Source organism: Cetorhinus maximus, chromosome 24 (genome assembly GCF_964194155.1).
Source record: "Cetorhinus maximus chromosome 24, sCetMax3.hap1.1, whole genome shotgun sequence".
NCBI lineage: Eukaryota > Metazoa > Chordata > Chondrichthyes > Lamniformes > Cetorhinidae > Cetorhinus > Cetorhinus maximus.
In genome coordinates, this window is record NC_135902.1 from 38,669,216 (window position 1) to 38,696,544 (window position 27,329).

The following is a 27,329-nucleotide window of genomic DNA, read 5'->3' on the forward strand; positions in this document are numbered from 1 at the left end:
AAGAGAAAGGAATAGATGGAAAGGCCGTTCCTCTCCTCATTCTAATTCGATTCCTTATTAAAAAAATACAAGTTGAATTTTGAAAGCAAACAAAATCTCTAAGTAAAACACAAGAAGAGAGATTAAGAAGGGAAGGGGAGGATCACAGTTTAATTTTGGATGAGAAAAGGTCTTTAGGACTATCTTAATACATCCATCCAAAGATATTAGCATGAGGTAGATCCTAATGTTCCCCCTTGAAGTTTATCTTCAAAGTTATAATGTTCCATTTGCAAAGACTAAAAATATATAGTTCTGTTGCTGGAAAACTTAATGAATTACTATTTTCTCTCAAAGTTCATAGTAATGAAGAAACGAGACTTGATTGTTAAACTTACTCCCATTTCTGCTATCAATTGTGCAATCTTCTTGTTAAGTATGTTAAGCACTGACTGCTTATTCTGAATGGAAAGCAGTCGTTTAGCAATTTCTTTCTCACTCAATGAGACAACTCTGTTTTTCTCATTCAATTCATTGTGCTGTTCATGTAGAGTTTTCTGCAGCCTGCTCAGTTCTGCTTTCCTGTCATTCATTTCCAGACTTATTTGAGCAAATTCATTTTCTGTTTTTGCATAATCAATTTCCTACAAAGAAGATAAGAAATATTTTTAGTAGAGATTCACTGAAAGTAATTAAAGAGTGGGAGCAAAAAACTTCATATTTACACACCTATCTCAATCTCTGTCGTAAGGCAAGTCAATCATGGGGTAAAATACCAGCAGCGATGGGAAGGGGCCTTAAGTGACCCTGAATTGGCCACTTAAGGGCTTAAAGTGGCCTAAGGGTGGTCGGGCTGTTTATTACCTACCCGACCACTGGTAAAATGGCAGCAGCGATGGAAAGGCGATGGGCACAGTATTCCACCTGCTTCTAAGCACACCACAGCTTCCCTGCAACCATCGCCAAGCACGTTCCCTGGTGCCCGGTAAATCCCGGCCAATGCTTCAGAAAGGAAGCTCCCTTTGCAATGCCCCAGTGCGATGCTTAATGCCACTTTGAAACTTATCTGACAGTGTAAGGTTTGCATTTGTATTAATGTTGTTGCCACGGTTCTCATGGTGTTAGCAATGTTAATGTCCGAATCCCTTCTCCCATCTCCCCAGGCCCCATCCTTTTCCAAATCTCAGAACACTTAGGTATGACACTGAATGCCTTAAGTCATGCATGTGTATGTAGGTTGGTAATATTGGTGGTAATGTAATGCTTGAGGGAAGCCAAAGAATGCAGAACATATAGTGAATATTAACAGGATCTACACAATTTATGGTGTGCATCACCAGTTATTTAATTCATATGAGCAGCACTGTTGTGTGGTACAATGTACAAAGCACTCTGGGACACAGAGTTGGCTCCTAATGTTTGACTGCAGATCATATACTTAATTTGTTGTGTTACCATCATATTGTGATGGTTTTGATACAAGCAAAACCATGAATGGTGGAGCTGTGTCAGTGGTTCAGTACTTGATTTTTAGTGCTGTGTTTACAATCAGAGAGAGGAGACAACAAGCCTGAGGTGAAACAGTGTGAAAGGATAACAGATAAAAGTGGGAGAACTGGCAGCAGATTGTCAGTGAGGGAAGAATGAACAGAACATATGAATTCAGAGCAGGAGTAGGCCACTCAGCCCTTCAAGCCTGCTCCGCAATTCAATAAGATCGTGGCTGATCTGATTGTAACCTCAACTCCACATTCCCGCCTACCCCTGATAACCTTTCACTCCCTTGCTTATCAAGAAGTTATCTACCTCTGGCTTAAAAATATTCAAAGACTCTTCTTCCACTGTCTTTTGAGGAAGAGAGTTCCAAAAACCCTCACAGAAAAAAACTTCTCCTCATCTCTGTCCTAAATGGGTGACTCCTTATTTTTAAACAGTGGCTCCTAGTACTAAATTCTCCCACAAGAGGAAACATTCTTTCCATATCCAACCTGTCAAGACCCCTCAGGATCTTATATATTTCAATTAAGTCACCTCTTACTCGTCTAAACTCCAGTGGATACAAACTAGCCTGTCCAATCTTTCCTCAAAACAATCCGCCCAATCCAGGTATTAGTTTAGTAAACTTTCTCTGAATGGCTTCCAACACATTTAAATCCTTCCTTAAATAAGGAGACCAATACTGTACACAATACTCCAGATGTGGTCTAACAAATGCCCTGTATAACTAAAGCATAACCTCCCTACTTTTGTATTCAAATCCCCTCACAACAAATGATAACATTCTATTAGCTTTCCTAATTACTTGCTGCACCTGAGGTCTGAAGAAGAGTCATAAGGGCTCGAAACGTTAACTCCGTTTTTCCCTCCACAGATGCTGCCAGACCTGCTGAGTTTTTCCAGCATTTTCTGTTTTTGTTTCAGATTTTGCTTTTAAGAAATAATGGGAGCTTGTCAGAAGGGTATGGCGATTATCATGGGGGGTTTTAATCTACACATAGATTGGGAAAATCATTTGGGCAAAGGTAGCCTAGATGAGGAATTCATAGAATGTTTTTGGGATAGTTTCTTACAACAGCATGTTTTGGCACCAACCAGAGAGCAGGCTACAATAGACCTGGTATTCATCAATGACATAGGATTAATTAACGACATCACAGAGAAGGCACCCCTGGGTAGCAGTGATCATAATATGATTGAATTTTACATTCAGTTTGAGGGAGAGAAGAGTGGGTCAAAGACAAATATTTTAAACTTAAATAAAGGCAATTATGAGGGCATGAAAGCACAGCTAGCTAAATAAAGTCATAGAGGTCTACAACAGAGAAAAAGGCCCTTCGGACCATCCAGTCTGCACCGGTCAAACAAGTGCCTAACTGTTCTAATCCCATTTTCCAGCACTAGGCCCATAGCCTTGTATGCCATGGCATCGCAAGTGTACATCCAAATACTTCTTAAATGTTATGGGGGTATCTGCCTCCACCACCCTTTCAGGCAGAGAGTTCCAGATTCCCACCACCCTCTGGGTGAAAATATTTCCTCACATCCCCTCTAAGCCTCCTGCCCCTTACCTTAAATCTATGCCTCCTAGTTATTGATCCCTCCACCAAAGGGAAAAGTTCCTTCCTGTCTACCCTATCTATGCTCCTCATAATTTTATACACCTCAGTCATGTCCCCCCTCAATCTACTCTGCTCCAGGGAAAATAACCCCAGTCTATCCAATCTCTCCTCATAACTAAAACTCTCCAGCCCAGGCAATATCCTGGTAAATCTCCTCTGCACTCTCTCTAGTGCAATCACATCCTTCCTATAATGCGGATTCCAGAACTGTACGCAATACTCTAGCTATGGCCTAACCAGCGTTTTATACAGTTCCAGCATAACCTCCCTACTCTCATATTCTATGCCTCAGCTAATAAAGGCAAGCATCTCATATGCCTTCTTAACCAACTTATCTACCTGTCCCGCTACCTTAAGGGACCGGTGGACATGCACACCAAGGTCCCTCTGATCCTCGGTACTTCCCAGGGTCCTACCACACATCGTGTATTCCCGTGCCTTATTTGTCCTGCCCAAGTGCATCAACCCACAATTATCCGGATTAAATTCCATTTGCCACTGATCAGCCCATCTGACCAGCCCGTCTATATCCACCTGTAACCTAAGGCTATCCTCCTCATTACTTACCACCCCACCAATTTTCGTGTCATTCGCGAACTTACTGATCAACCCTCCTACATTCAAGTCTGAATCGTTTATATATACCACAAACAGCAAGGGACCCAACACAGGTTCCTGTGGAACCCCACTGTACAAAGTAGACTTGCAATTAATGTTAAGGGATAAGACAACAGAGCTGCATTGGCAGACATTTAAGGGGATATTTAAGAGGAAACAGAATAGAGATATTCCAATGGGAAAGAAAAATTCCAAGGGAAGGGCCCATGTCCATGGTTAACTAAAAAAAAGTTAAAGATAATTTCAAACTTAAAGAAAAAAGCATATAATTTCACAAAGATGGGTGGCAGGTCAGAAGATTGGACAGGATATATTAAAAAATACAGAAAAAATGACTAAAAGATTAATAGGAAGGGGAAAATTGGAATAAGAGAGAAAGCTATCTAGAAATATAAAGACAGATAGTAAGAATCTCTACCGATATTTAAAAAAGGAGTTAACAAAGTGAGTGTTGGTCCAATAGAAAGTGAGTCTTGGAATTAAGAATGGAAAATAAAGCGATGGTAGATGAATTGAACAGGTATTTTGCATTGGCCTTTACTATAGAGGATACAAGTAACATCCCAGAAATAGCTGTAAATCAGGAATTGGAAGGGAGGGAGGAACTCAAGAAAATTACAATCACCAGGGAAGTAATACTTAGCAAATTGTTGGAACTGTGGGTTGACAAGTCCCCAGGTCCTGATAGATTGCATCTTAGGGTCTTAAAAGAAGTGGTCAGTGAGATAGTTGATGAGTTGCTTTTAATTTTCCAAAATTCACTAGATTTCAGGAAGATTCCATTAGTTTGGAAAATGGTGAATGTAACTCCTTTAATCAAAAAAGGAGGGAGACAGAAAGCAGAAAACTATTGCCCAGTTAGCTTAACATCTACCATAGGGAAAATGTTGAAAGCTATTATTAAAGACGTTATAACAAGGGCTTAGATAAATTCAAGGTAATCAGGCAGAGTCAACGTGGTTTTGTGAAAGGGAAGTCATGTTTAACCAATTTATTGGAGCTCTTTGAAGAAGTAACATGTGCTGTGGATAAAGGGGAGCCTGTGGATGTACTATACTTAGATTTCCAGAAGGCATTTGATAAGGTGCCACATCAAAAGTTACTGCAGAAAATGAAAGCTCATGGTGTAGGAGTTAACTTATTGGCATGGATAGAAGATTGGCTAGCTAACAGGAAACAGAGGGTAGGCATAAGTGGGTCATCTTCTGGTTGGCAAGATGTGATGAGTATTGTGCCACAGGGATCATAGCTGGGGCCTTGACTTTTACAATTTATATAAATGATTTGGATGAAGGGACTGAAGGTTTGGTTGCTAAATTTTCTGATGACACAAAGGTAGCTGGAAAATAAGCTGTGAAGAGGACATAAGGAGACTACAAAAGGGTATAGATAGGTTAGGTGAGTGGGCAAAGATCTAGCAAGTGGAGTATAATGTGGGAAAATGTGAAATTGTCCATTTTGGCAGGAAGAATAAAAGAGCATATTATTTAAATGGTGAGAGATTGCAGAGGGATCTGGATGTCCTAGTGCATGAATCGCAAAAGGGTAGTATGGAGGTTCAGCAAGTATTATGAAAGCAAATAGAATGTTAATTGTTTATTGTGAGGTGAATTGAACGCAAAAGTAGGGATTTATGCTTCAGTTACACAGTGCATTGGTGAGACCACATCTGGAGTACTGTGTGCAGTATTGTGCAGGATGTCTTTTGAGGAAAAGCTGGACAGGCTAGGCTTATATCTGCTGGAGCTTAGAAGAATAAGAGGTGACTTGACTGAAACATATAAGATCCCGAGGTGACTTGACAGGGTGGATGTGGTAAGGATGTTTCCTCTTGTGGGAGAATCTAGAACTAGGGATCACTGTTTAAAAATAAGGGCTTGAGGAGAATCTTTTTCTCAGAGGGTTGTGCGTCTTTGGAATTCTCTTCCTCAAAAGGCAGTGGAGGCAAATATTGAATATTTTTAAGGCAGAGGGAGATAAATTCTTGATAAGCAAGGGGTGAAAGGTTATCGGGGTAGGCAGGAATGTGGAGTTGAGGTTAAAATCAGATCAGGTATGATCTTCTTGAATGGTGGAGCAGGCTCAGTGCCGAATGGTCTACTCCTGCTCCTAATTTGTATGTTTATATGTTCAAAGAACTCCAATAAATTGGTTAAACATTATTTCCCTTTCACAAAACCATGCTGACTGCCTGATTACTCTGAATTTTTCCAAGTGTCCTGCAATAACATCTTTAATAATAGCTTGTGATATTTTCGCTATCACAGATGTTAAGCTAACTGGCCTATAGTTTCCTGCTTTCTGTCTCCCTCCCTTTCTGAATAAAGGAGTTACTTTAGCTATTATCCAATCTGATGGAACCTTCCCGAATCTAGGGAATTTTGGAAAATTAAAACCTTATCATCAAGTATCTCACTAGGCATTTCTTTTAGGAACCTAGGATGAAGTCCATCAGGACCCGTGGATTTGTCAGCCCGCAGCTCCAACAATTTGCTTAGTACCACTTCCCTGGTAATTGTACTTTTCCTGAGTTCTTTCAACCCTTCCATTTCTTGGTTTACGGCTATTTCTAGGATGTTACTTGTATCCTCTATAGTGAAGACCAACGCAAAATTCAATTCATCTGCCATCTCCTTATTTTCTATTATTACTTCCCAGACCCACTTTCTGTAGGACTAACTCTCACTTTATTAGCTCTTTTTTTTAAAATATCTATAGAAACTCTTAATATTTGTCTTTACATTTATAGCTAGCTTTCTCTCATACTCTAATTTTTCCTTCCTTATCAATCTTTTGTTCATTCTTTGCTGTTTTTTATATTCTGTCCAATCTTCTGACCTGCCATCCATCTTTGCACAATTATATGCTTTTTCTTTAAGTTTGATACTATCTTTATTGGTTAACCAAGGATGGTGGGACCTCCCCTTCCAATTTTTCTTTCTCGTTTGTCTGTATCTATTCTGTTTATTCTGAAAGATTCCCTTAATGTCCGCTACTGCATCTCTATTGTCCTATCCCTTAACCTAAATTGCAGTTCACTTTCACTAGTGTGCTTTATGCCCTCATAATTGCCCCTATTTAAGTTTAAAATATTAATCTTGGACCAACTCTTCCCTCCCTTAAACTGAATGTAAAATTCAATTGTATTATGATCGCTGCTACCTAGGGATGCCTTCGCTATGAGATCATTAATTAATCCTGTCTCATTGCACAATACCAGGTCTAATATAGCCTGCTGTCTGGTTGGTGCCAGAACATGCTGTTGTAAGAAACTATCCCAAAAACATTCTATGAATTCCTCATCTAGGCTTCCTTTGCCCATCTGATTTTCCCAGTCTATAGGCAGATTAAAATCCGCCCCCACCCACCCGACCCACCCCCCGTGATTATTGCTGTACCTTTCTGACAAGCTCCCATTATTTCTTCCTTTATACCCATCTTACCATATGTTTACTGTTCGGGGACCTGTACACCACACACACAAGTGACTTCTTGCCTTTATCATTTCTCATCTCTACCCAAACTACTTATACACCCTGGTTTCCTGAACTTAGGTAATCTCTCTCTATTGTGCTAATACCATCATTTTCCTAGCTTCCTGTCCTTCCTAAATGTCACGTACCCTTCAATATTCAGGTTCCAATCTATCTCATCCTGCAGCCATGTCTCTGTAATGGCTATCAGATCGTACTTATTTATTTCTATTTGCATTCTCAGTCCATTTGTTTTGCTTTGAATGCTACATGCATTCAGATACAGAGCCTTTAGTATTTGTCCTTTTATTATTTTTGTAACTTCATGCCTTATCTGATGTTTTTTAATTAATTACTTAATTATATTATTCACTTATTTCTTTCCATTTTTATATATTTTATTAGTTTTACCACCAGTTCGTATACTATTTTAAACCTTAGGACTGGAACAGACCTTAACTACTTAACAGATACTCAACAAACAGCTAGCTCCATTAGCTGTAGTAGAGTAAAAACCAATTCTTGCAGGTTGAAAAGGTAGAAAAAGGAAAAGAAAAGGAACACCTCCTTCCCCTCCTCAGCACAAACTCTCCCACTCACCAAACTCCCAGGTATGCACTCAGTTCCAAAGGTGCTCTTGTTTGCCTGAGCAAACAAACGAGGAGACAGAGTGCGAGAGGTCAAAGTCAGAGCCAGAATCAGATTCAGAGTCAGAGCTCGAGCTAAATGTGGAAAACGGAGAAGGAAATTCAAAAGTGATGTCACGCCACAGAGGTATCTGATTGGTGGATTACAATTGAGTGCAGTTTGTTTTATTAAAGTGTTTTTTACAACTGAAATTCACTTCATGGTAGTTTTCATTGTGTTTTGGATTTATGGACATAATCAGAAGTGCCTTTAGTTAACATTTTTCTGATTCAGTATCTCAGTCTTTCAGAGGTCAGTTTCTTACAGTTTTATAGGCCAGTATCTCAGCGATTTAGGCAAAGATTTTTGTTTTAAGATTTTTGGAGTTCAGTGCCAAGATTTTTAGTGGTCACAGTCTCAGTGACTTACAAGTCAGTTGATTGACTACCATGACATGCATACACATGCTGTTCTATGTGAGAATTTCAGCACATTTCATTTCTTCTGAATAACCGTATGAGCAGAAAATGCCACCTGTTGCTTGAGCTCAGAGGAGCAGCTGGGTTCACAGCAGTGCACCCGGAAGACTGAGGGGTTCCTCAAATGTAAGTTCCAGGAAGTGGTCACCTCAGAAGGTGCAAAAGGTGAGAGAATGGGTGACCACCAGAGTAGGAGAAAACACAGGTAGTGCAGGAATCCCCAAAGCCAGTGGCAATCACTAATCGGTTTTCAATCTTGAACACTGGGTAGGGTAACAACTCCTTTGAGGAATGCAGTAAGAATCAAACCCCTGGCATCACAGGAAATTTGACTACATACAAGAAATAAAGAAAAAGTAGAAATGCAGTCATAGTGGATTCAATAGTTAGAGGCATTGACAGGGAAACATAACTGCAAACGTGATTACTAAATAATGCTAAGGTAAAGGATATCATTAAGTAGGTGTAGGGCATTCTACACAAGGAAGGGAATCACCAAAAAGTCATGATCCATGTTGAAACCAATGAAATTGGTAGAAAAAGGAGTTGAGATTTTGGACAGAATTTAGGGGCAAAGAAAAGGATTAAAAACAGGGCCTCAAAATTAGTAAGCTCAGGATTGCTCTCAGATCAACATGCGACTTGGTGTAGAAACAGGAATTTAGTGCCGGTAAAAGCTTAATGGAGAAGTGGGGCACGAGGGAGAGTTTCAAACTTTCAGCATTGCGTCCTATGCTGGGGAAAGGGGCACCTGTACAAGATGGATAGCTTGTACCTGAACAAAGCCAAGCCCAATATTGTTATTGAAAGGTTAACTATATTGTTGGGGAGGGTTTAAACCAATTTGGCAGGTGGAGTGGAACCAGAATGTGGCAGAAAGGCAAAGTGGGTATTAAAATTGTATGTATGTCAATATCCATAGTGTAACTTAAAAGGTTGGAGGGTTGCAGGCACAAGTTGCTGCATGGAATTATAATGTGATTGTATTAACATAGACATGGTTCAAAAATGGGCAGCATTGAGGAATGATGGAGAAATTAAAAGGAGGAGAAGTTGTGGTAGTATTAATTTAGGGTGATGTTACAGTTCTAAATAGTAGGATTTATGAGATAGTTCTAGGGCAAAATATATTTGGCTTGAGTTGCTGTAAATTTGGCTTGAGATACTGTAAATTTCTCTGAATTTGATTGCATCAATAAGTGTAATTCAATTTTGCGAGATTGTCCAATCAGCACTAAATTATGGTACTTTGTTACCATACTTTTGCATTCACTGGTTCCGAAAATGAGAATCTTCACCTAGCTACACTTAGAATTCACAGATTTATTAGAGAGGAGTTCCATCCTGAATGGTTTTTCAAATAAAGTTAAGACCATACAGAATGTACACGTAACTATTATTTGTATAGATAGGTCGTTAATATCAGTCATAATCCTGCATATTAGGCCTGAGGTTAAAAAACTGTTTCAATTCACTGTTCTACATATTTCCCAAAAACAATGTTTTGTTTTTCATTTTTGTATTATCTATTTAAAGAACCAAGAACCTTACAAAAAATACTGCAAAGTACTTGTTGAAATAATCAACTCAGTTATTATAAATGACTCATTGGAAAACCAATTTTTCCTTTGGTTTCATTTGAAGCCCATTATTGTCCGAAGTGGATTGGGTTGTGGTTGTTAAAAACTACCTTGTTGGTTTTCATTAGTGTTTAACGTATGCAAAAATCAGTAAGAAGTGTGAAATTTATGGCTAGGGGCTTGGCCTCACATGTATGAGAGAACTTTGAGTGTACAAACTATGCACGCAATGTAAGTAAGATTTTTTCACAGGTTAATGTGCCGAAGGCTTTGACAAGTAAGAGACACCAATACACTAATGTAAACAAGGGACTTTTGGTATGACTGTGCCTTGTCTTGAAACTTCAATTCTTTTTAAAGATCAGATATTATATGTAACATAACATGGCATTTTGCAGAAATATCCCACAAAGTACTTGAAAAATTGATATGCAAAGTAAAAATTCTCACTCTATACCTTTAAAAGAAAGCTTGGATGTCTCCACAATTATTTCCTATTTGAGAATAACTTCCATGGATGGTTGCTTTTAACCACATTTGGACTTAAAATCAAAATTTCTTTTAAGGATGATTTTGTTTTATAAATCTCACTAACATTAAAAAATAGTTATATTTTGATAATGTAAAGATACAGTTATAAAACATATAATTACAAAGGTTAAGTTCATCTTCGTAGACAAGGTATGACATTGTTTAAGAATTGTTAGAGAAACAGGGATGAAGATACAAAATTTACAGCAGATAAGAGTTACATATGCCATAAATGTACACCCCTTGCTTAAAATGAACTGAAGCTTTATAGCACTACCAGGTTTTTTTTTTAAGTGCAGTCACTATGTAACATAGGGAAACGTGGCAGCAATTTAAAAAGCAAAGTCCCACAAACAGTAATGAGATACATAATGAAATAATGATTTCAGTAATGTTGCTTGAGGAATAGATACCAATCACGACAGTGCAACCCCATGGTACTTTTTGATGTCCACCTGAAAGGCAGATGGAGCTTCAGTTTAGCATGTCATTTGAAAGATGGCACCTTTGGCGGTGCAATACAGCGTGACTATGTGCTCAAATATTTGGATGGGATTTGAACTCACAACCTTCTGACCTGGGGTGAAAATGCTCCAACTAAGTCAATGTTGACACATGTCCATAAGCAGGAGATATCATTCAAATTATTTTTGAAATATAGTGAGTGTGAGATGTAAAGAAAAAAAAAATATTGAATAGCATCGATGTACTGCATTAGATTAACAGGTTTCCAAGATATGCCTAGATGTGTTTAACAATTAGACTCCAGCCCACTGATAATTCAAAAGTCAACTTGAAAAGGCAGTGAAAAGTAATTTCATAAGCAGATAATAATATCTTTTATGTGGCAACTTGAACTTCATGTATGCAGAAGGTATGGCTCTAAAGATTTTCATAACTAAAACTCACAAAATATTGCTTTGTGTATTTTGGGAACTGGCAATGCCCTATTTGGAAAAATGTTAGGTAATGCAGCGTGATAAATATTCAAGAATATTTAATATACATCTTTCCATACCATTTGTCGTTTCCGGATTCGAAGATTGTCACCCAAGCGTTTCAAGTAATTTGTTGCCTGATTCATGGTCATGTTACTCTCCAATTTTGCCATAATTGCATCTTCCAGTTTAGCCTTTGTTGTATATTCCTTCTCTGTTTGTAATTGTATTACTTTGATCTCACTCTGGCGTGTGTTCTTGTCCTAGGCATGAAATATAGTGAGAGGCTTAAGTTCATTATGTTGAAAAATCAAAAGAACAATCAGAGTAGGCTAAAAGAAAGTTTTGCATTTAGTCTTTCCAGAGTTAACAATGTCACATTTTTTGGGAGAGGATATGTTTCTTTGTATTTTTGAGATTGTGTTGTCTCTTTCCTGAACCATTCTGCAAACCTGGGTCTGAAAGCCAGCTTTCTGATAATACTGCTTTCAAGCGAGCTGCTTTTACATGAGGAGGAGGAGGTAACCTGCCTCTGATTATCCATGTCTCCTTCTCCAGGAGCAAGAAGCCTTTGCTGGGCACTTCTCCACAGTGGCATGGTTGATAATGGGAAACTGAACGGGTGGCCAGGATTTTCCAGTTGGCGAGCGGGGGGGGGGCGGGGCCCGCTCGTTGTCGTGTAAAACGATGCAGGATGACATTGAGCGGAACTCCCGACGTCACCCCACCCCATTTAAATTTTCAGGTAGGCAGGGGCTCAGCAGAACCAGCTGTGCGCCCGCCGACCCATCAATGGCCAATTGAGGCCATTGACAGAGTCATTAAACGAATTAATGGACCTGCCCTTCCAACCTTAAGGTTGGCAGGCAGGCCAGGAGCCCTGGCGGGCGTTAGAAAAAGCATGAAACCTCATCCACGGGCGGGATGAGGATTCATGTAGGTTTTAAAAAATGTAATTAAAGTGTATTTAAAAGTTATGGACTTGTCACATGAGGGGACATATCAGGGAATTTTTTCTTCTTCTATTTTTCAGATTTTTTAATGTACAGCCGATCTCCCTGAGGCAGCACTTAGCCTCAGGGAGATGAGTGCACTTTTTTATGCGCAAAAGAGCACCCTCTCTGCTCAGGAAATCCCCCTTGCCCGCACGGGGAGCACTCACCGCTTCCGTGTGGACGTCACGCTTGCGGGCCTTAATTGGCCCGCCCACATAAAATGGCAGCGCTCCCCCAATCGGGAGCGCCGATTGGAGGCGCACCCGCTCTTAAACTTCCCCCCAACGGAGAGAAAATTCTGCCCATTAACTCCTCACCATATCCTACCAGTGCAAAGGTGCAATGCAATGAAGCTCAAAGCACTAAACAGGTTGGGGGAATAATATTGCTAAATTAGCATTGAGTTTGAAATTTCATTCTTCATTTTTATTTGAAATTTCATTCAAAATTAATTTGTAACAGTCTAGCTTTACAAAGTTGTATTGTGTGTTAAATTATTTCAGAAATTTTTAAAAAAATCTATATTCAAGGCATTATGACACTGCTGGGGCAACTGCCATAGAGGAGGGTGAAAGCATATTGGTTCATGCCATCTACCCCTGTGCATAAAATTTTCATAAACATTTGGCAGGTCTTCCTGACTGCATGGCTGAGTTCAGAAGGTAAGGGGGAGGTTTAACGCCCCAGGATGGGCGGGGGAGAAGGATGGGTTCCTGGGAGGAGGGTGCTATATACTTAATATGGAAAACCTTACTCCAAGTGCAACCATATCTGGTTTAACAAGGAAAGTTGAGGGGTGGGCAAATAACCTTCTCTTAAAATGCAGGTCAATCATTTTAATATGGTTAATGAGGAAATTTAGTAGATAAAGAAAGGTGAGAATTGCTGAGAAGTGCTTTTCTGGCACTTCTAGCGGGTCAGGTGGAGCAGGAGTGCTTTGTCCAGCAACCCCAAGCAAATCCGCGCAACTGCCCTTCTTTCCCACAATGCTGATCCCCTTGTGATCTGATGCCAACTACCATCTGCCCCCACTGTGTTCTCCACCCCCACCCGTGACCCTTTCCTTCTACATTCCCTCCTCTCCAGTCCCTGGCTGCAGACTTCCACCGCATGCTTCCTGCCAAACAAACAGTCTGCCAGCCTCTCTATCTGGCCAACTGCCGGGCAGGAAACAGAGAAAAAAATTTCAAATGAGATCCTGCCGTTAAATTCAGCCAGACCTCCACATTCCCCATTCTTCTGAGCTTTTTGACTGCTAAAGTCACCCTTGGTCCCTATTGCCTCCTGAAAAATATTGGGTCATAACTGCATGGAAAATCATTCACCTGAATCTTTATTTTAATGCTATGTAACATCAGCAGGCTAAATGGTTGACAAAATTTTCCTGGATAAGAATATTATGACGTTAACAGCTGAAAAACATAACTGCAGTTTACAAGTTGTTATGATATAGTACTCTAGCCTCTTGAAGACCCAATTGGGATGTTTGGAAACTGACAGCACTGGAACCAAAGTCGAGCTAGGATTAGATATTTCAAATCCAACAAATACACAGGGATAACTAGGGGGTGATTTCTATTTAGTCTGGTTAAACTGTGAACGGTATTCATGATGCCAATGTTCTTACTAATGAAGCTTTGTTGAGCAAACGTTCTGTTTCATGTAATGTCCGAGTGTAGGTGCTATATTCATGCTTTAATCCTTCCTGCTTTGCAAGGTTCTGCATAATCATTTTTTGAGTCATATTAACATCATTCGTCAATCTGTTCAGTGTAGCTGTTAGAAATTCGTTCTTCTCCTCTTGTTTCATAATAAAATTTTTATAGGCTTGCATTTCAGTCTTCAATGTGTCCAATTGGTGCTTTGATTGTCTGGGTAAAGAAAGGAGAATCATCAGAATCTCTCTTAAATTGGTAGAGCAGGGAATTGTCAGCTATTAAATAATCCTTACAGTTTTTGCAGATATTTTAGGAAAAGTTAGAGGAGGAACACTGGAAAATTAACTAAGTTTTCAAAGATAGGAAATTGAAATTAGCTTATCAACAATAGTTACAATACCCAACTAGAGTACTAATTATGAGATGATGTGCAGGAGGTTTCAAAATGTATAAATCAGAAACATATGATGATAAGTTAGAAAAGTTAGCATACATGATGGAAAGAGTATAAGAGTATACAGATGGGCAAACTCCTATCTTAAGTATCCTCTTCAAAATGTTGTACACAGTTACAATGCTTTTTGCTAAGTAAACACTATGACATGAATCAAATAGAGGAATGTCTATGCACTCGTTAGTATAGGTCACCCACCTCTTTACTGCCTTTATTGACTCTGGTGATTGAAGCTGAAACAGATCTACAAATAGCCAAAATGTGCAGTCTGTTTGACAATGTAAAAGCACATTGATTATACATGCCAAATTAATGCTGATAAGTTGGCATCCTTTTGCATTAATGTCAAGCACACATATAATATACAAATGCAAACATAAGCTTATAGACAAACAGGTCAGAAATTGAAAGTGAACACTTTTTTGGAAGGAAATACTTCTATAGAGACTTCTGTTTTTGGGCCTGAAATTTTGGAAAGAGCTAATCAGTTAATGTCAGTTGTGGCTCTGTAAGCAAACAATTCTAATGGAATTTATAACAAATGACATTCTTTTCAATCAGATAGTTATCGGTCAAGAGCCTTAAAAATCTTTGAAATGCAATACTGAGTGAGGAGAGAGCTAAACATGAACAATAACAAAACAATTTACTTGAATATTTCTGGCAAATTAATACAATTTTGGTACCATAGTTATTCTGATGAACTAATAACTCTTTATTTAGATCCTGAACTGTACCTGACAGCTTCCTGCATTGCAGCATATGCCTCATCACGCCGTTGCATTCCAATTAGGCTACTATTCCACTGCTCTAATAGTTGCTTCTTCTCATAGCCAATTACCTCAATCTCCGTGGTGGCCTGTGAAATGATATGAGAGATGTGATAAAAGGAAAAGAAGGCTGAAAATAATTATGAAAGCACTGAAACAATACATCTATTTTGGAAGTGCTTCCTAGCATTATAATTTATCAGGCAGTCTGAAGTGATAGGACCTCTGTAGCTGCATTCAAGTTTGCATGTGCCATTACTGCTAAATAAGAAAAGCACAGGAGCACCAGCATAATTCAATTTGCTGACGCTGCATTGTGTTCTAAGGTCTGAAACTGCAGTATAATCAGTCCCTAATATTACTGCTGGAAATTGTCCGTAACCTTTCTTGATGGAGCAGTATAGGGGGTTTGCCCTACATTTGCTCAGATAAAGCCATCGGCTGGCATCAAAGAAATGTCAACTTAACGAAAAAAAAGTAGAGTGTACACAGGATGCTAAACTTTTTATAAAACACGGGATCCAAAGTAGTGTACTCAACAATGCCAGGCTGTGCATGAAGGTGCCAATTTTTTCACATAGCAGTGACTTGCACGTGTGGTAAAACACATCTGAATTCTAGATGGCTAAGTTGTGCTCAGGATTATCTCACCTCTGCTACTGTTTTCCGTGCCGCTTTTGTTTCCTCTGCTTGTGCGACATACTGGGCTTCATACATTGCAATCTGTTCTCGCAGTGCATCCATTTGTGATACTAAACGGTCTACAAACATGTCCTAAAGCACAGAAGACAATAATTTGTAGCTTACTGCTAACTCAGAGCAAAGTTTCACAACAATAAGGAGCGACTATTATATTTTGCTTCTAAAAGAGAAAAAAAAACTTGCATTTAAACAGCACCTTTCACTTTCTCAGGATGTCCCAAAGACATCTTTACGACCATTTAGTTATTTCTTCTGTTTAATCAATGTGTGTTATTGGCAAATGTGGTAGCCAATTTGTACACAGTAAATGTAGTATAAGGGTTATACAGTTATATGCACAAATAGGGTTAATGTGGGACCACCCACACAGTGATGTAAGAGAGCACATGACCCACACCCAGAGTCAGTGTGGTGTTGGACAAAACCACGTGCAGACCCAAGCATGGAGATAGCTCCTAGCTTCTACCCTTTATTGTATATTTGTAAATAGTTCTAAGAGTGAATAAAGACTTACAGTTAACCTATTTCAGACTATGAAGACTTAATTAAAACCTACCAAGATATAACCAATACCCCACAACAATAAGGTCCCACAAACAGCAATAACCAGACTATCTGTGCATATTTAGTGGTATTAGTTGAGAGATAATGTTAGCCAGAACACCAAGAGAACTCCTCGGTTTTTCTTCAAATACTACCACAGAATCTTTCACATATTAATCAAGCAGATGGATTTTGGGTGCACTGTCTTTTCTGAAACATGACACCTTTAACAATGCAGAACCCCCACCCCCACCCACCCCCCTCAGTACTGTGCAATGTCTCCGGAGCAGAACTTGCACCAACAACTGTCTATAACTCAGAGGTCCATGTGTGACCACTAAGCCAAGGCTGACTTGACATTTACAAAAGTTATCCATAGTCAGCAGGATGCTAGAATACTAGCCAGTCTTCCATAACAATGCAAATGTGGAGTCAAGACCAAGTATAGCCTTCAGGTGAAGCGGGGTTGGAAGCTTGGTGATAATTGGAACAGAGCATGCAGGTGTAATTCAGTTCCAATTTTAATTATTCTGTTATTATTTTTATATTTCAATTATAAATTCCTATGTCCATTGGATAACAAACTGTCTAGGCAAATAGAAAATAGGAGTAGTAGGTCATTTGGCCCTTCGAGCCTGCTCCGCCATTCATTATGATCATGAAATGTCACACTTTAATTACACTGTTCGATCAGTGATGGTTCTGCAACATCTCTGTTGGATGGATCTTCAGGCCAGAAGAATGTAAATCCATGGGGTGAAGCTCAGATCATGGCGGAGAAAGGCAAGGGGAGGAATCAAGAACAGCAGCAACCTAGGCTAGTTTTGTGTAGCCCATATATCACTCCCATTCCCTCAAAAATAAAGTGAAATTTCCTCCTTGACGGCCAGCAATCAGCTAATACTGGGAGAAGAAATAAACTTCGTATGCTCTGTCCTGTTCTGTCTTAAAATAGCTTTGGGATCCTATTAATGTCACAGGTTTCCAATTTAAATATCTAAATCAGCTGAACATTTTCACTAAGCGGCTGCCGAGGTCACCTATTCATTGGATCTCAGCAAAATAGAGACAGCCAGAGTAACACAAGAACAATGAGATAAATTCAAACATGCCATTTTAACGGTGCTACCCCTGTGAACCCAATGGGTTGCAAGCTTTGAAGTTCAACCCGTTATCTTCTAAAAAGTAATATATCTGTCTTGTGTAAATCAACCATTAAAAGGCATGAAGGTCACAATTAATCATAAGTTGTAGTGCCATTATTTATTGGTTGTGTGTCATTATTTAACACTTAAAGCCCTTAGAAGATGGCTATGGGTTGTGGAGAAAATGGGGCTCAGGGTGAAATGGACGTAACAGCACGGTAGGAAAGATCAAAGTCTCTACAGTACACTACTAAGGCCCAAGTAGAAAGGATTTAAAAAAACAAATTTTAAGTCAAAATCTGATGTTTCAACTGATTTCTTTGTGGAATTCTAAAATTATGCAAATGTAAAGTAACACTATGGCCGAGATTATCCATGCCCGCTGGTGTCGGGCATGTTTGGTGGTGTGAGCAGACAATATGGCAAGAAGGCCAAAAATCGGTTTCACGGCATTGAGAAACTAATTTGCGATTGTCTGTTCTGCTCGCCGATGGCAGGCCACGTTCCCTGCCGTCAGACGTCAGGAACCTCATTGTAATACATAAGCATATCATCATAAGGCCACCCGCCAGACTCAACCCCCACCACTGGATCGTCTGCCCACATCAGTGGGAAAACACGCTGTGTTTCGCAACAGCACATTAAGGCATGCACTTGACAAACTGCACTTCGCTCAGGACTTCAAGGTTTGTTTGCCTACCTTGCTTCGATGAGCTCTTGCAGTCATCAGCGGCAAGCTTCACAGGCAGCACCACGTCACTTTTAGGGGGGCTCACAGGTAGGTCTCTACGTACCAGATCAGCCATATATGGGTGGCTTTTCAGCGGCTACAGGGCAAGGTCTTGCTTGGGGAAGGGGGAGAAGTAGCCTCAGGGAAGAGGCTGCAGGACAAGAGCTGGACTGGGGAAGGAGGTATTGCAAGGTGTGTGTGGGGCACATATTGATCTGTGCAAATGGCCTCAAGATGGTGAGGACTGAGGAGGCAGTCTCCAGGGGAGATGAGGCCAGATGGACATGTGAGGGTATGTGTGTGAGAATGGGTGGTGATGGCCCTTGCTGGCAGTGAGTGAGATGCCAGTGAACGTGTGATGGGCTTGAGTCTATGAGTTAGAGTGATGAGGTGGTTGCCATACCCTGGCTGCATGGATGAGGTCACTCATCCTCTATCTGCATTGGATAGCCAACTTCATCTGTGCAACATTGGCAGTGGTGATCAGTGCCATCACCTACCAACTCGAAGTGGTAATGTAGCTGCCCCTCCTGCGGCCAGAGCAGAGATAGAGATTACCACAGTGGGCCTCCACGGCGCCCAAAAAGCGCTCGAGGGCTGCAGTCTTCTTGCCTTTCAGGGCCATGTCTTCATTGCTGCAGTCCATGGGCTGGAAAAACTGAGTGCAGCTGTAGTTTAAATGTGGTGCGGGCCGTGATGAAGCAGCAAGGTGATGGCATGGTGGGCAAATGAAAGCCCACCCGCCATGGAAACGGTGTGTTTCCCACGAATGCATAAGTAATGTGGCAGGTTTGGGACGTCGCCCTATATTTCTGATACTACTGAGACTAAGGAAAAGGAAATGCCAGCATCTCAGTTTTTGATAAATTGACTTTCTAGGTTTTCAAACATATCGGATAACATGGAAATTATATTTTTAAATGTAAATTGACCAGAGAGGTAGCAAAACACCTTTGTTGTGCTGCCTCATGTTATGGGCAAATTGGCATATTTGGTTCTCCAAATGGTGAGTTCCTAATTGTAACATTATTTAATGGGAGAGGTTGTCCAGAGTTCTAGACATTTCCCCAAAAGAAGATGATCAATTCCAGGTTGCAGTGGCATAGTTCTCAGTGATCAGCTTAAATACATCATCAGCGGAGATCCAAGGAGCAGACTGTCTGCCAATTCTCTTGACTGGCAATGCTATAAAGCACAGATGCAGATACACTGCAATGCAACTGCTGAACAAATTTCAGTAACAAGACCATTTTATGCAAAACATGTTATTCTGATCACTCGAATTCCTTAGAGTTCTCCCACTCCGTCACATGGGGTGGAATCTTACCGCCTTAGTCTCTGGCACAATGGCCAGACCATTTTCGGGTCACATGCCTGACTACCCAATTAGTGGGCCATCCGGTTGCTCTTTACCAGAGGAAACCAAATAAGCGACACATCTGGGCTCCCCAACCAATTAGGGAGGGTGGGCGGGGTGACCCATCCATTCTGACAAAGGGAGGATTTCTTTTTAACGGGACCATAAGAAGTTCCAGAAAAACTCAGCAACACTTCGACTGTACAAATTGCAGCACCCAAAGGAATGGAAAAGATACCTGGGAAGGATGCTCCCAACCTGGGTTTCTCATTCTTACCTGGATGTCTAGATAAGAAGCTGAGTTCCCCCAAGGATGGGAGCAATAGGACAGCTTCTCCAACCAAGGTGGAATGGATGGAAGTGATCGAGGAAATGAACATCCGGGACAGGGTTTTTCAGTCGGCGTGTGGGGGCCGGCCCGACATGCCAATGTAAAAATGACGCACGATGATGTCAGGCGTGCGTCCCAACGTCATCGCGCAGTCCCGTGATATTTCATTCAGTGGGCGCACACCAGAGTCGGCTGCGTGCCCGCCAATATGTAAACGGCCTATTAAGGCCATTAAGAAAGTAATTGATGTCATTGGCAACGCTGCCTGTTCAACTTTAAGGTTGGCAGGCGAAAAGGCCAAGCGACCTTCACGTTTTTTAGGAAACCTCATCCATGAGCGGGATGAGGTTTCCTAAAGCTTTTATTAAATAAATAAAAATTTTCTCCTAAATATAAAAACATGTCACATGAGGGGACATGTTTAAATATATTTTTCAACCATTTATTTAATTATTTGAACATCGATTCAATCTCCCTGAGGCAGCTCCATGCCTCAGGGAGATTGAAGCACTCTTTTGCGTGCATGGCCCCGACTCTCCCTCCTCCCCCTACCTGCACAGGTCGTGCTGAGCGATATGACTCGCGCATTACGCTGGGCAGGCCTTAACTTGGCGACCACCCCTGCCTTCTCCCGCCAAGCCCACCCACCGCCTGAAAACTTCAGGCCCTTGGAGTGTGCTCCCTTCAACTTGGAGACAGTGCACCAAGAGGATCGAGGACCTCAGGAGGACATGACAGGTTAATGGCATAACACTTTTTCAGGTACCGATCCCCACACTTTGACTTGCCCCAGTATTCTCCTGCACAGCATGCCTCAAGGTCAATACATCTTGCAGCTCCATTCATTGCTCTTTCTGCAGACACCTCATGTCTAAAATGGAGCAGCCAACTCTCCTACTTATACTAGCTTACTGCCCTCTCACAACATGCCTCACCGTCACCCACCACGAACGGTGTCCTTCCTTCCTCCGCACACAAGCCATTCCCACCAAAGAGAGCACACAACTTGGTGATGGGGGATGGGAGTAGACAGAGGAGTGGGGGAGAGGAGAGTGGATCACCAGTGACAGGCATCTTGTTGGCCATTAGCATCACATGTCCACCTGATCTATTAGGAAGAAGGTCTTGTTCCATGAAGTTGCAGATGTTAGCAGTGACCTGCTGTAAGAGCCTGAGTATCCTGAAGCACTGGTTCTTAGACATGTCGATAGAGCTGATCATCTGACTGTTGACCTTGTGTTGAGGGTCTTACCTCTTTCCAGCAGGATCTCTGTGGCCATCCCCTCTGCCCTGTGTAGGGATATGTGACTGAGGAGAAGGCAGTGGTGCTGGAATTGGTATTGCTCCTGCTGCTGTTGGAGCAGTAGCTCCTGTGCTGCTTTGAGGTGTGGCAGCTTGGAAGCACAGCTGAAAGTGGGTGATGTATTGGACAGGTTAAATGCCTTTCAAGCAGTTGGCAATCACCTGTTAAGCAGTGATAGTAACTCCTAGGGGGAGTGCTTTGAACAGCAGCCTCTCACCTACCTGTGACTGGAGCTCTTCATTGTAATGGATCAAAGAATTCACAGCTTCTCAATTTCACCGAATAAGCACTTCCCATCGTGCACTCACGTTCTCCAATCTGATCAGTTACAGTCACAGCATGGATCACCTGCACTGTTGGGAAACAGGGAATCCATCTGCGTATTCACTCCTAATTGTCTTAAGTACTTCAACTGGCTTTGCACCACTGCCATGGGGGATTCCCCACCCCACCACACCACACAGCCAACCCTCCCCTGGGAAAGTCAGAAGGGGGCAATATCATATCGGTAACCTTACCCAACTTCACTTTTTGAGTTCTTCCACCCTGCATGCCCCCAAATCTGCTTCCACTGGTCTGGGAACATTTTGCCCATCGTTATATGGAACTTGTATCAGTTAGCTATTAAGACAAATTTGTGATCCACTATACCTGTGTCTGTTTCAGCTTTGCTGCCTGTAATTTTTCAGTCTCTAACTTTTCTGTTGTGCGCTTCATCACCATGATGTCAGAACACACATCATGTTTTAAGTTCTCTATGTAGAAATGTCGCAGTGCAATATTTTCAACTTCCGTTTGTAGCTGTGACACTGGGATGAGATTACAAGATAACATGAAGTAGCATCATTCAACATCATATCTTTATCAAAACACAGAGCATGCACAGTTTTTGCTTGAGCTCTATCTTCTGTTGACTGAGACCATATCTATGGCACATTGTTTGGTTTAATGGATTTCAGATAGTTATTAACATTTGGAAAAAATAAGAATATTTCAAAATTGCAGCATAGTATTTCCAAATTAATTTCTGGATAAATAAATGTTTTACAAGCTCATAATCAGAAGGGAAAAACAGAGAATAAGTTAAAAAGGAGCAACAAAATATGGGAAATTAGCATTTTCTCACTTAAGTATTATTGTATTCATTCTGCATTTTAAAAAAATGACTTACAATATATAAAAGATTGTTTTTAAAACTGTCATTAGCAGTCATTAATAGTAAATTAAATCTGGTGAATTATATTGCTGATATTTATTCCATGTTCAGTTTTGCAGTCAGTGAATCAATCAGTTTGAGAAGTATTTCAGTTGATTAAACATTTTTCAGGAGAAAAAGATTTTGCAAATTAAAAGGCAAAAAGAAACAACTAAGACCTATTTAGAATGTTGGGAGAGCCTGCATATCAATATAACTAAGCTGGGTAAGCAATATAGAAGCTTTTGCTTTGCAGAGCACCATGTGAACTCTTGTGTGACTCTGGCTATCAAATTTCAATCTTTTAATCTTCCTGCCTACCACTCAAATTGGATCTATCTGGCAAACATATCGTTGATACCAGTGTTAAACTATGAAAAATTGCAACGTTTTAATTATTAAATATTGATCAGGGAATCATAGAAACTTACATCACAGAAGGAGGCCATTTGGCCCTTTGTGCCTGAGCTGGCTGGTTCTTTGAAAAAGCAGTTGTGCTTAGCTTCATATCCTGGAGTAGTTCCATCTGTAACACCACAGTTCTTTACCTTCCTCAATATTTCTTTCCACCAACAATCTACTGGTTTTATGACATAAGATTATAGTAACCTAATTTCTATTTGCTGATTAATATTGTTGTCTTTGTTCTTGGTCCCCTTCTTTTCCTCATCTAAATACTGCCCCAAGCTGACAACATTCACAGACTTCAGGATTGACTTCCACACGTATGCTGACAATAGCTAGCTTCACTTCTACATCGTCTCTCTTGACACTGTAACCACATCTGTGTTGTTAGACTCCTCGTCCAAAATGCAGTCTTCAGTTAATTATCTTTAGTCCCTGCCACAACTCCATATCCTCTCCATACCCACTGTTTTTTTTTATTCATGGATTGTGGGCTTCGCTGGCTGGGCCAGCATTTGTTGCCCTTGAGAAGGTGGCGGTGAGCTTCTTGAACCACTGCAGTCCATGTGGAGTAGATACACCCACAGTGCTGTTAGGAAGGGAGTTAAAGGACTTTGACCCAGCGACAGTGGAATGGCGATATATTTCCAAGTCAGAATAGTGAGTGACTTGGAGGGGAACTTCCAGATGGTGGTGTTACCATCTATCTGCTGCCCTTGTCCTTCGAGATAGTCGCTGTCGTGGGTTTCGAAGGTGCTATCTAAGGAGCCTTGGTGAATTCCTGCAGTACATGGTACACACTGCTGCTACTGTGCGTTGGTGGTGGAAGGAGTGAATGTTTGTGGATGTGGTGCCAATCAAGCGGGCTGCTTTGTCCTGGACAGTGTTAAGCTTCTTGTGTGTTGTGGGAACTGCACTCATCCAGGCAAGTGGGGAGTATTTCATCATACTCTTGGGCTTGTGCCTTGTAGATGGTAGTCAGGCTTTGGGGTGTCAGGAGCTAAGTTACTCAGTGCAGGATTCCTAGCCTCTGACCTGCTCTTCTAGCCACAGTATTTATATGGTTGGTCCAGTTCAGTTTCTGGTCAATGGTAACCCCCACGATGTTGATAGCGGGAGATTCAGTGATAGTAATGCCATTGAACGTCAAGGGGCGATGGTTAGATTCTCTCTTGTTGGAGATGGTCACTGCCTGGCAGTTGTGTGGCACAAATGTTACTTGCCACTTGTCAGTCCAAGCCTGGATATTGTCCAGGTCTTGCTGCATTTGAACATGGACTACTTCAGTATCTGAGGAGCCATGAATCCCCTCCTTCACCCCATCCCCCCATCCCCATCAGTTACTGTCTCATTCTATCATCCTATTCAATGAATTGAGCTTCTGACCCTATATCCTCTCCATCACAAAGATCATCTACTCGCCTTTCCATAATGATACCTGTATTTACTCCTGCCTCAACCATCTGTTGCTGAGACTGTTTTCACTTTGTCACCTTTAGGCATGACCATTACAGTGCTCCCCTGTCTGGCTTCTTATCCTCCACTGTCTGTAAACAATAGCTCATCCAAAGTTTTATAGCCCATATTCTATAATATAGCAAGTCCTGCTTGCTCTTTCTTCCTGACTACACTGGCTCCTGATCCTCCAATTGAAAATTCTTACTCTCTTGTTTAAATGCCTTCATTGCCCCACCTCTTCCTGTCCATCTAACCTTTTCTAGCTTTACAACTATCTCTGACCTCTCTGTTCCTCTGACTCTGCCTCTGTGCATTCCACTATGCTACAGTGCTGTGCAATTCCGTCCCTGAACAAGCTTTTCATTGGGGCTGTTTTGCTTAGTTGCATGCAGAAGAGAGCTTGCTGGAACAGGTCTAATTATGTGGTTTCATTAATCTGCATTCAACACGAACATTTTCCTTTCTACTTATCCAGCAAACACTAACACATCTAAGCATCAAGAAGGGAGACTTCTGTTAACTTAAAGTCATTGGCTTCAAAGAGAGTTTTGTTTCAATTTTATCATGGTAGCAAACAATTAACTAAACTCCAAAGCTCACCTTTTGAGCGCTCACTATTTGTTGTGTCTTGTGATATTTGGTAAAGATTCCTCACATGTGCCAAATCTTCCTCTGCCTTTCTTCTTTTTGCTGAAGCTGAAGAGCAATGGTCATGTAATTTTTCAAGTTCCATTTGGATTTGGGCAAGAGACTGTTGTGTTCCATAAAGTATCACTCCTGTGTCTTCACGCTCAGTTGTTTGCTTTTTCATTCTCCATGTCTTAGAGAAAAAAAAGTAATTAACTATTGATGTCAATTTGTTTTTAATCTGTACAGAAAACTATCTGGAGCACAGAATTACAATGCATTGGTATTTGTAACTACCCTTCACTTGTAAGCTGTAGTGATCATGATGGTGAAAACATAACATGGTTTATTAAAAGGTACAGAATCCTGTTGAAGTTATAAATAATTATTTACCCACATACTGCAGTGTTCAAAAAGAGATGGCCCTATTTTAAAAGCAATAAAAAACAGATAAATAATTTTAATAGTGATTTTTCTCAGAAACATAGAAAATAGAGCAGGAGTAGGTCATTCATCCCTTCAAGCCTGCTCCACCATTCAATATGATCATGACTGATCCTATAACTCAATGCCATACTCCCGCTTTCTCCCCATACTCCTTGACACCTTTAGAGTCCAGAAATCTATCTATTTCCTTCTTAAATATATTCAGTGACTTGGCCTCCACAGCCTTCTGTGGGAGAGAATTTCACAGGTTCACCCTTTGAGTGAAGAAGTTTCTCCTCATCTCAGTCCTAAATGGCCTACCCCATATCCTGAGGCTGTGATCTCTTGTTCTAGTCCCCTCAGCCAGAGGAAACATTATCCCTGCATCCAGTCTGTCCATCCCTGTCAGAATTTTATACGTTTCAATGAGGTTCCCTCTCATTCACCTAAACTCCAGTGAATATGGGCCTAATCAACCCAATCTCTCCTCATATGACAATCTTGCCATCCCAAGAATCAGTCTGCTGACTCTTCGGTGCACTCCCTCTATGGCATGTATATCCTTTCTTAGGTAAGGAGACCAAAACTGCACACAATACTTCAAGTGTGGTCTCACCAAGGCCCTGTCCAGCTACAGTAAGACATCCTTGCTCCTGTACTAAGTCCTCTCGCAATGAACGCCAACATTCCATTTGCTTTCTTAGCTGCTTGCTGCACCTGCATGCTCAGTTTTCGATATCATGCATGCTGATACTTCCTCTCTCTTTATGGAAGATGCCAAGTGTTTGGATTGCAACTAAGCCATGCCGAAAGATCTGTAGACAAGGGTTATAATCTAACAAATAATTTTCTGCAGAATAAGTTCCCATTACTGCCGTACGTAGCTGTTATTGTTGGGGAGCTGCAATTTAAATGTTGCCGATTCCAAATCACTGCATTAAACTTCACATTATTTGATTGGTTGGAATGCATTAATAGCTGTTACTGCACTTACCAAATCCCTGAGCTCCAGAGTTAACTTGTCCAATTGCTTTGAAAGATGATTCTTCAGAGCTTCCTGGAAGCGCTTCATTAGAGGCTATATTATTAAAAAGAGAAATGTTTAAAACATAGATAACTATCCTTTGGTTGTTTTGGTGAGCCTGCACTCATCCAACTGATGACAAAAGCTGAGAATGAAGCATTTTTCAAGTTTCTATGTGAAATGCTCTGCTTGCTGACGTGGGTCAGGATGTTTTCTCTGCAGAGTCTTAAAATGTAAACATATTGAATTGAATTGTTCATAATAGATCATATATTATGGGAGTTACCTACACTCATAGCTATTAAATCTGACTAAATGGCTTATGCTATATAACTGCTGGTTAAAGACAAACAGAGATTTTGTACAGAAACCCTCTTCCCTGATGTGACATCACAATATTTTTTAAATGAGGAGTGCATCCCATTGTCTCCATTTTACCATTTGTGATATTGCTGGAGCAATACCTCATGAATTCACATCTGGATAGGTTTTACACCATTTTCTGTTGTCTTCAGCAAACATCACAAATGATGAAAAAAAAGGTCAATTGAGAGAACTAGCAACTGGAAAGGTATTCTCCTTATAACACAATACAGTGGAATATACTTCCCCTCTCACAAGTGTAACAAATGTATGTAATCGTGAATTTTGTAATCAATTTAATGTTTTAATTCGTGAATCAATAATATGGCAAAGATTTTGTGAAAAATTAGTATTAAGTCCGCAATACTGATGTCATAATCAATAATCTTTATCATTACTCATCTCAGATGTAAAGTGTGCACACACATCATATCCACAATGACAGCTGCTACTGCGGTAAAAAAAAATAAGTCTTCAACCACAAAAATTACTAACAACG

General features: G+C 40.7%; 1 protein-coding gene across 3 annotated transcripts in view; it reads right to left on the reverse strand.

Moving 5' to 3' along the window:
- The window catches only part of ccdc40 (coiled-coil domain 40 molecular ruler complex subunit), a 135,573-nt gene that overhangs the window by 17,339 nt on the left and 90,905 nt on the right, over window positions 1-27,329 (reverse strand). For all 3 annotated transcript variants that reach the window (XM_078571048.1, XM_078571049.1, XM_078571047.1), the window contains 8 exons: window positions 26,438-26,521; window positions 24,991-25,210; window positions 21,984-22,141; window positions 15,873-15,995; window positions 15,189-15,310; window positions 13,967-14,210; window positions 11,425-11,607; window positions 378-623 (listed from right to left, as the gene is read on the reverse strand). In XM_078571048.1, coding sequence (XP_078427174.1) covers window positions 378-623; window positions 11,425-11,607; window positions 13,967-14,210; window positions 15,189-15,310; window positions 15,873-15,995; window positions 21,984-22,141; window positions 24,991-25,210; window positions 26,438-26,521 — 1,380 coding nt within the window. The remainder of the gene's footprint in view (window positions 1-377; window positions 624-11,424; window positions 11,608-13,966; window positions 14,211-15,188; window positions 15,311-15,872; window positions 15,996-21,983; window positions 22,142-24,990; window positions 25,211-26,437; window positions 26,522-27,329) is intronic.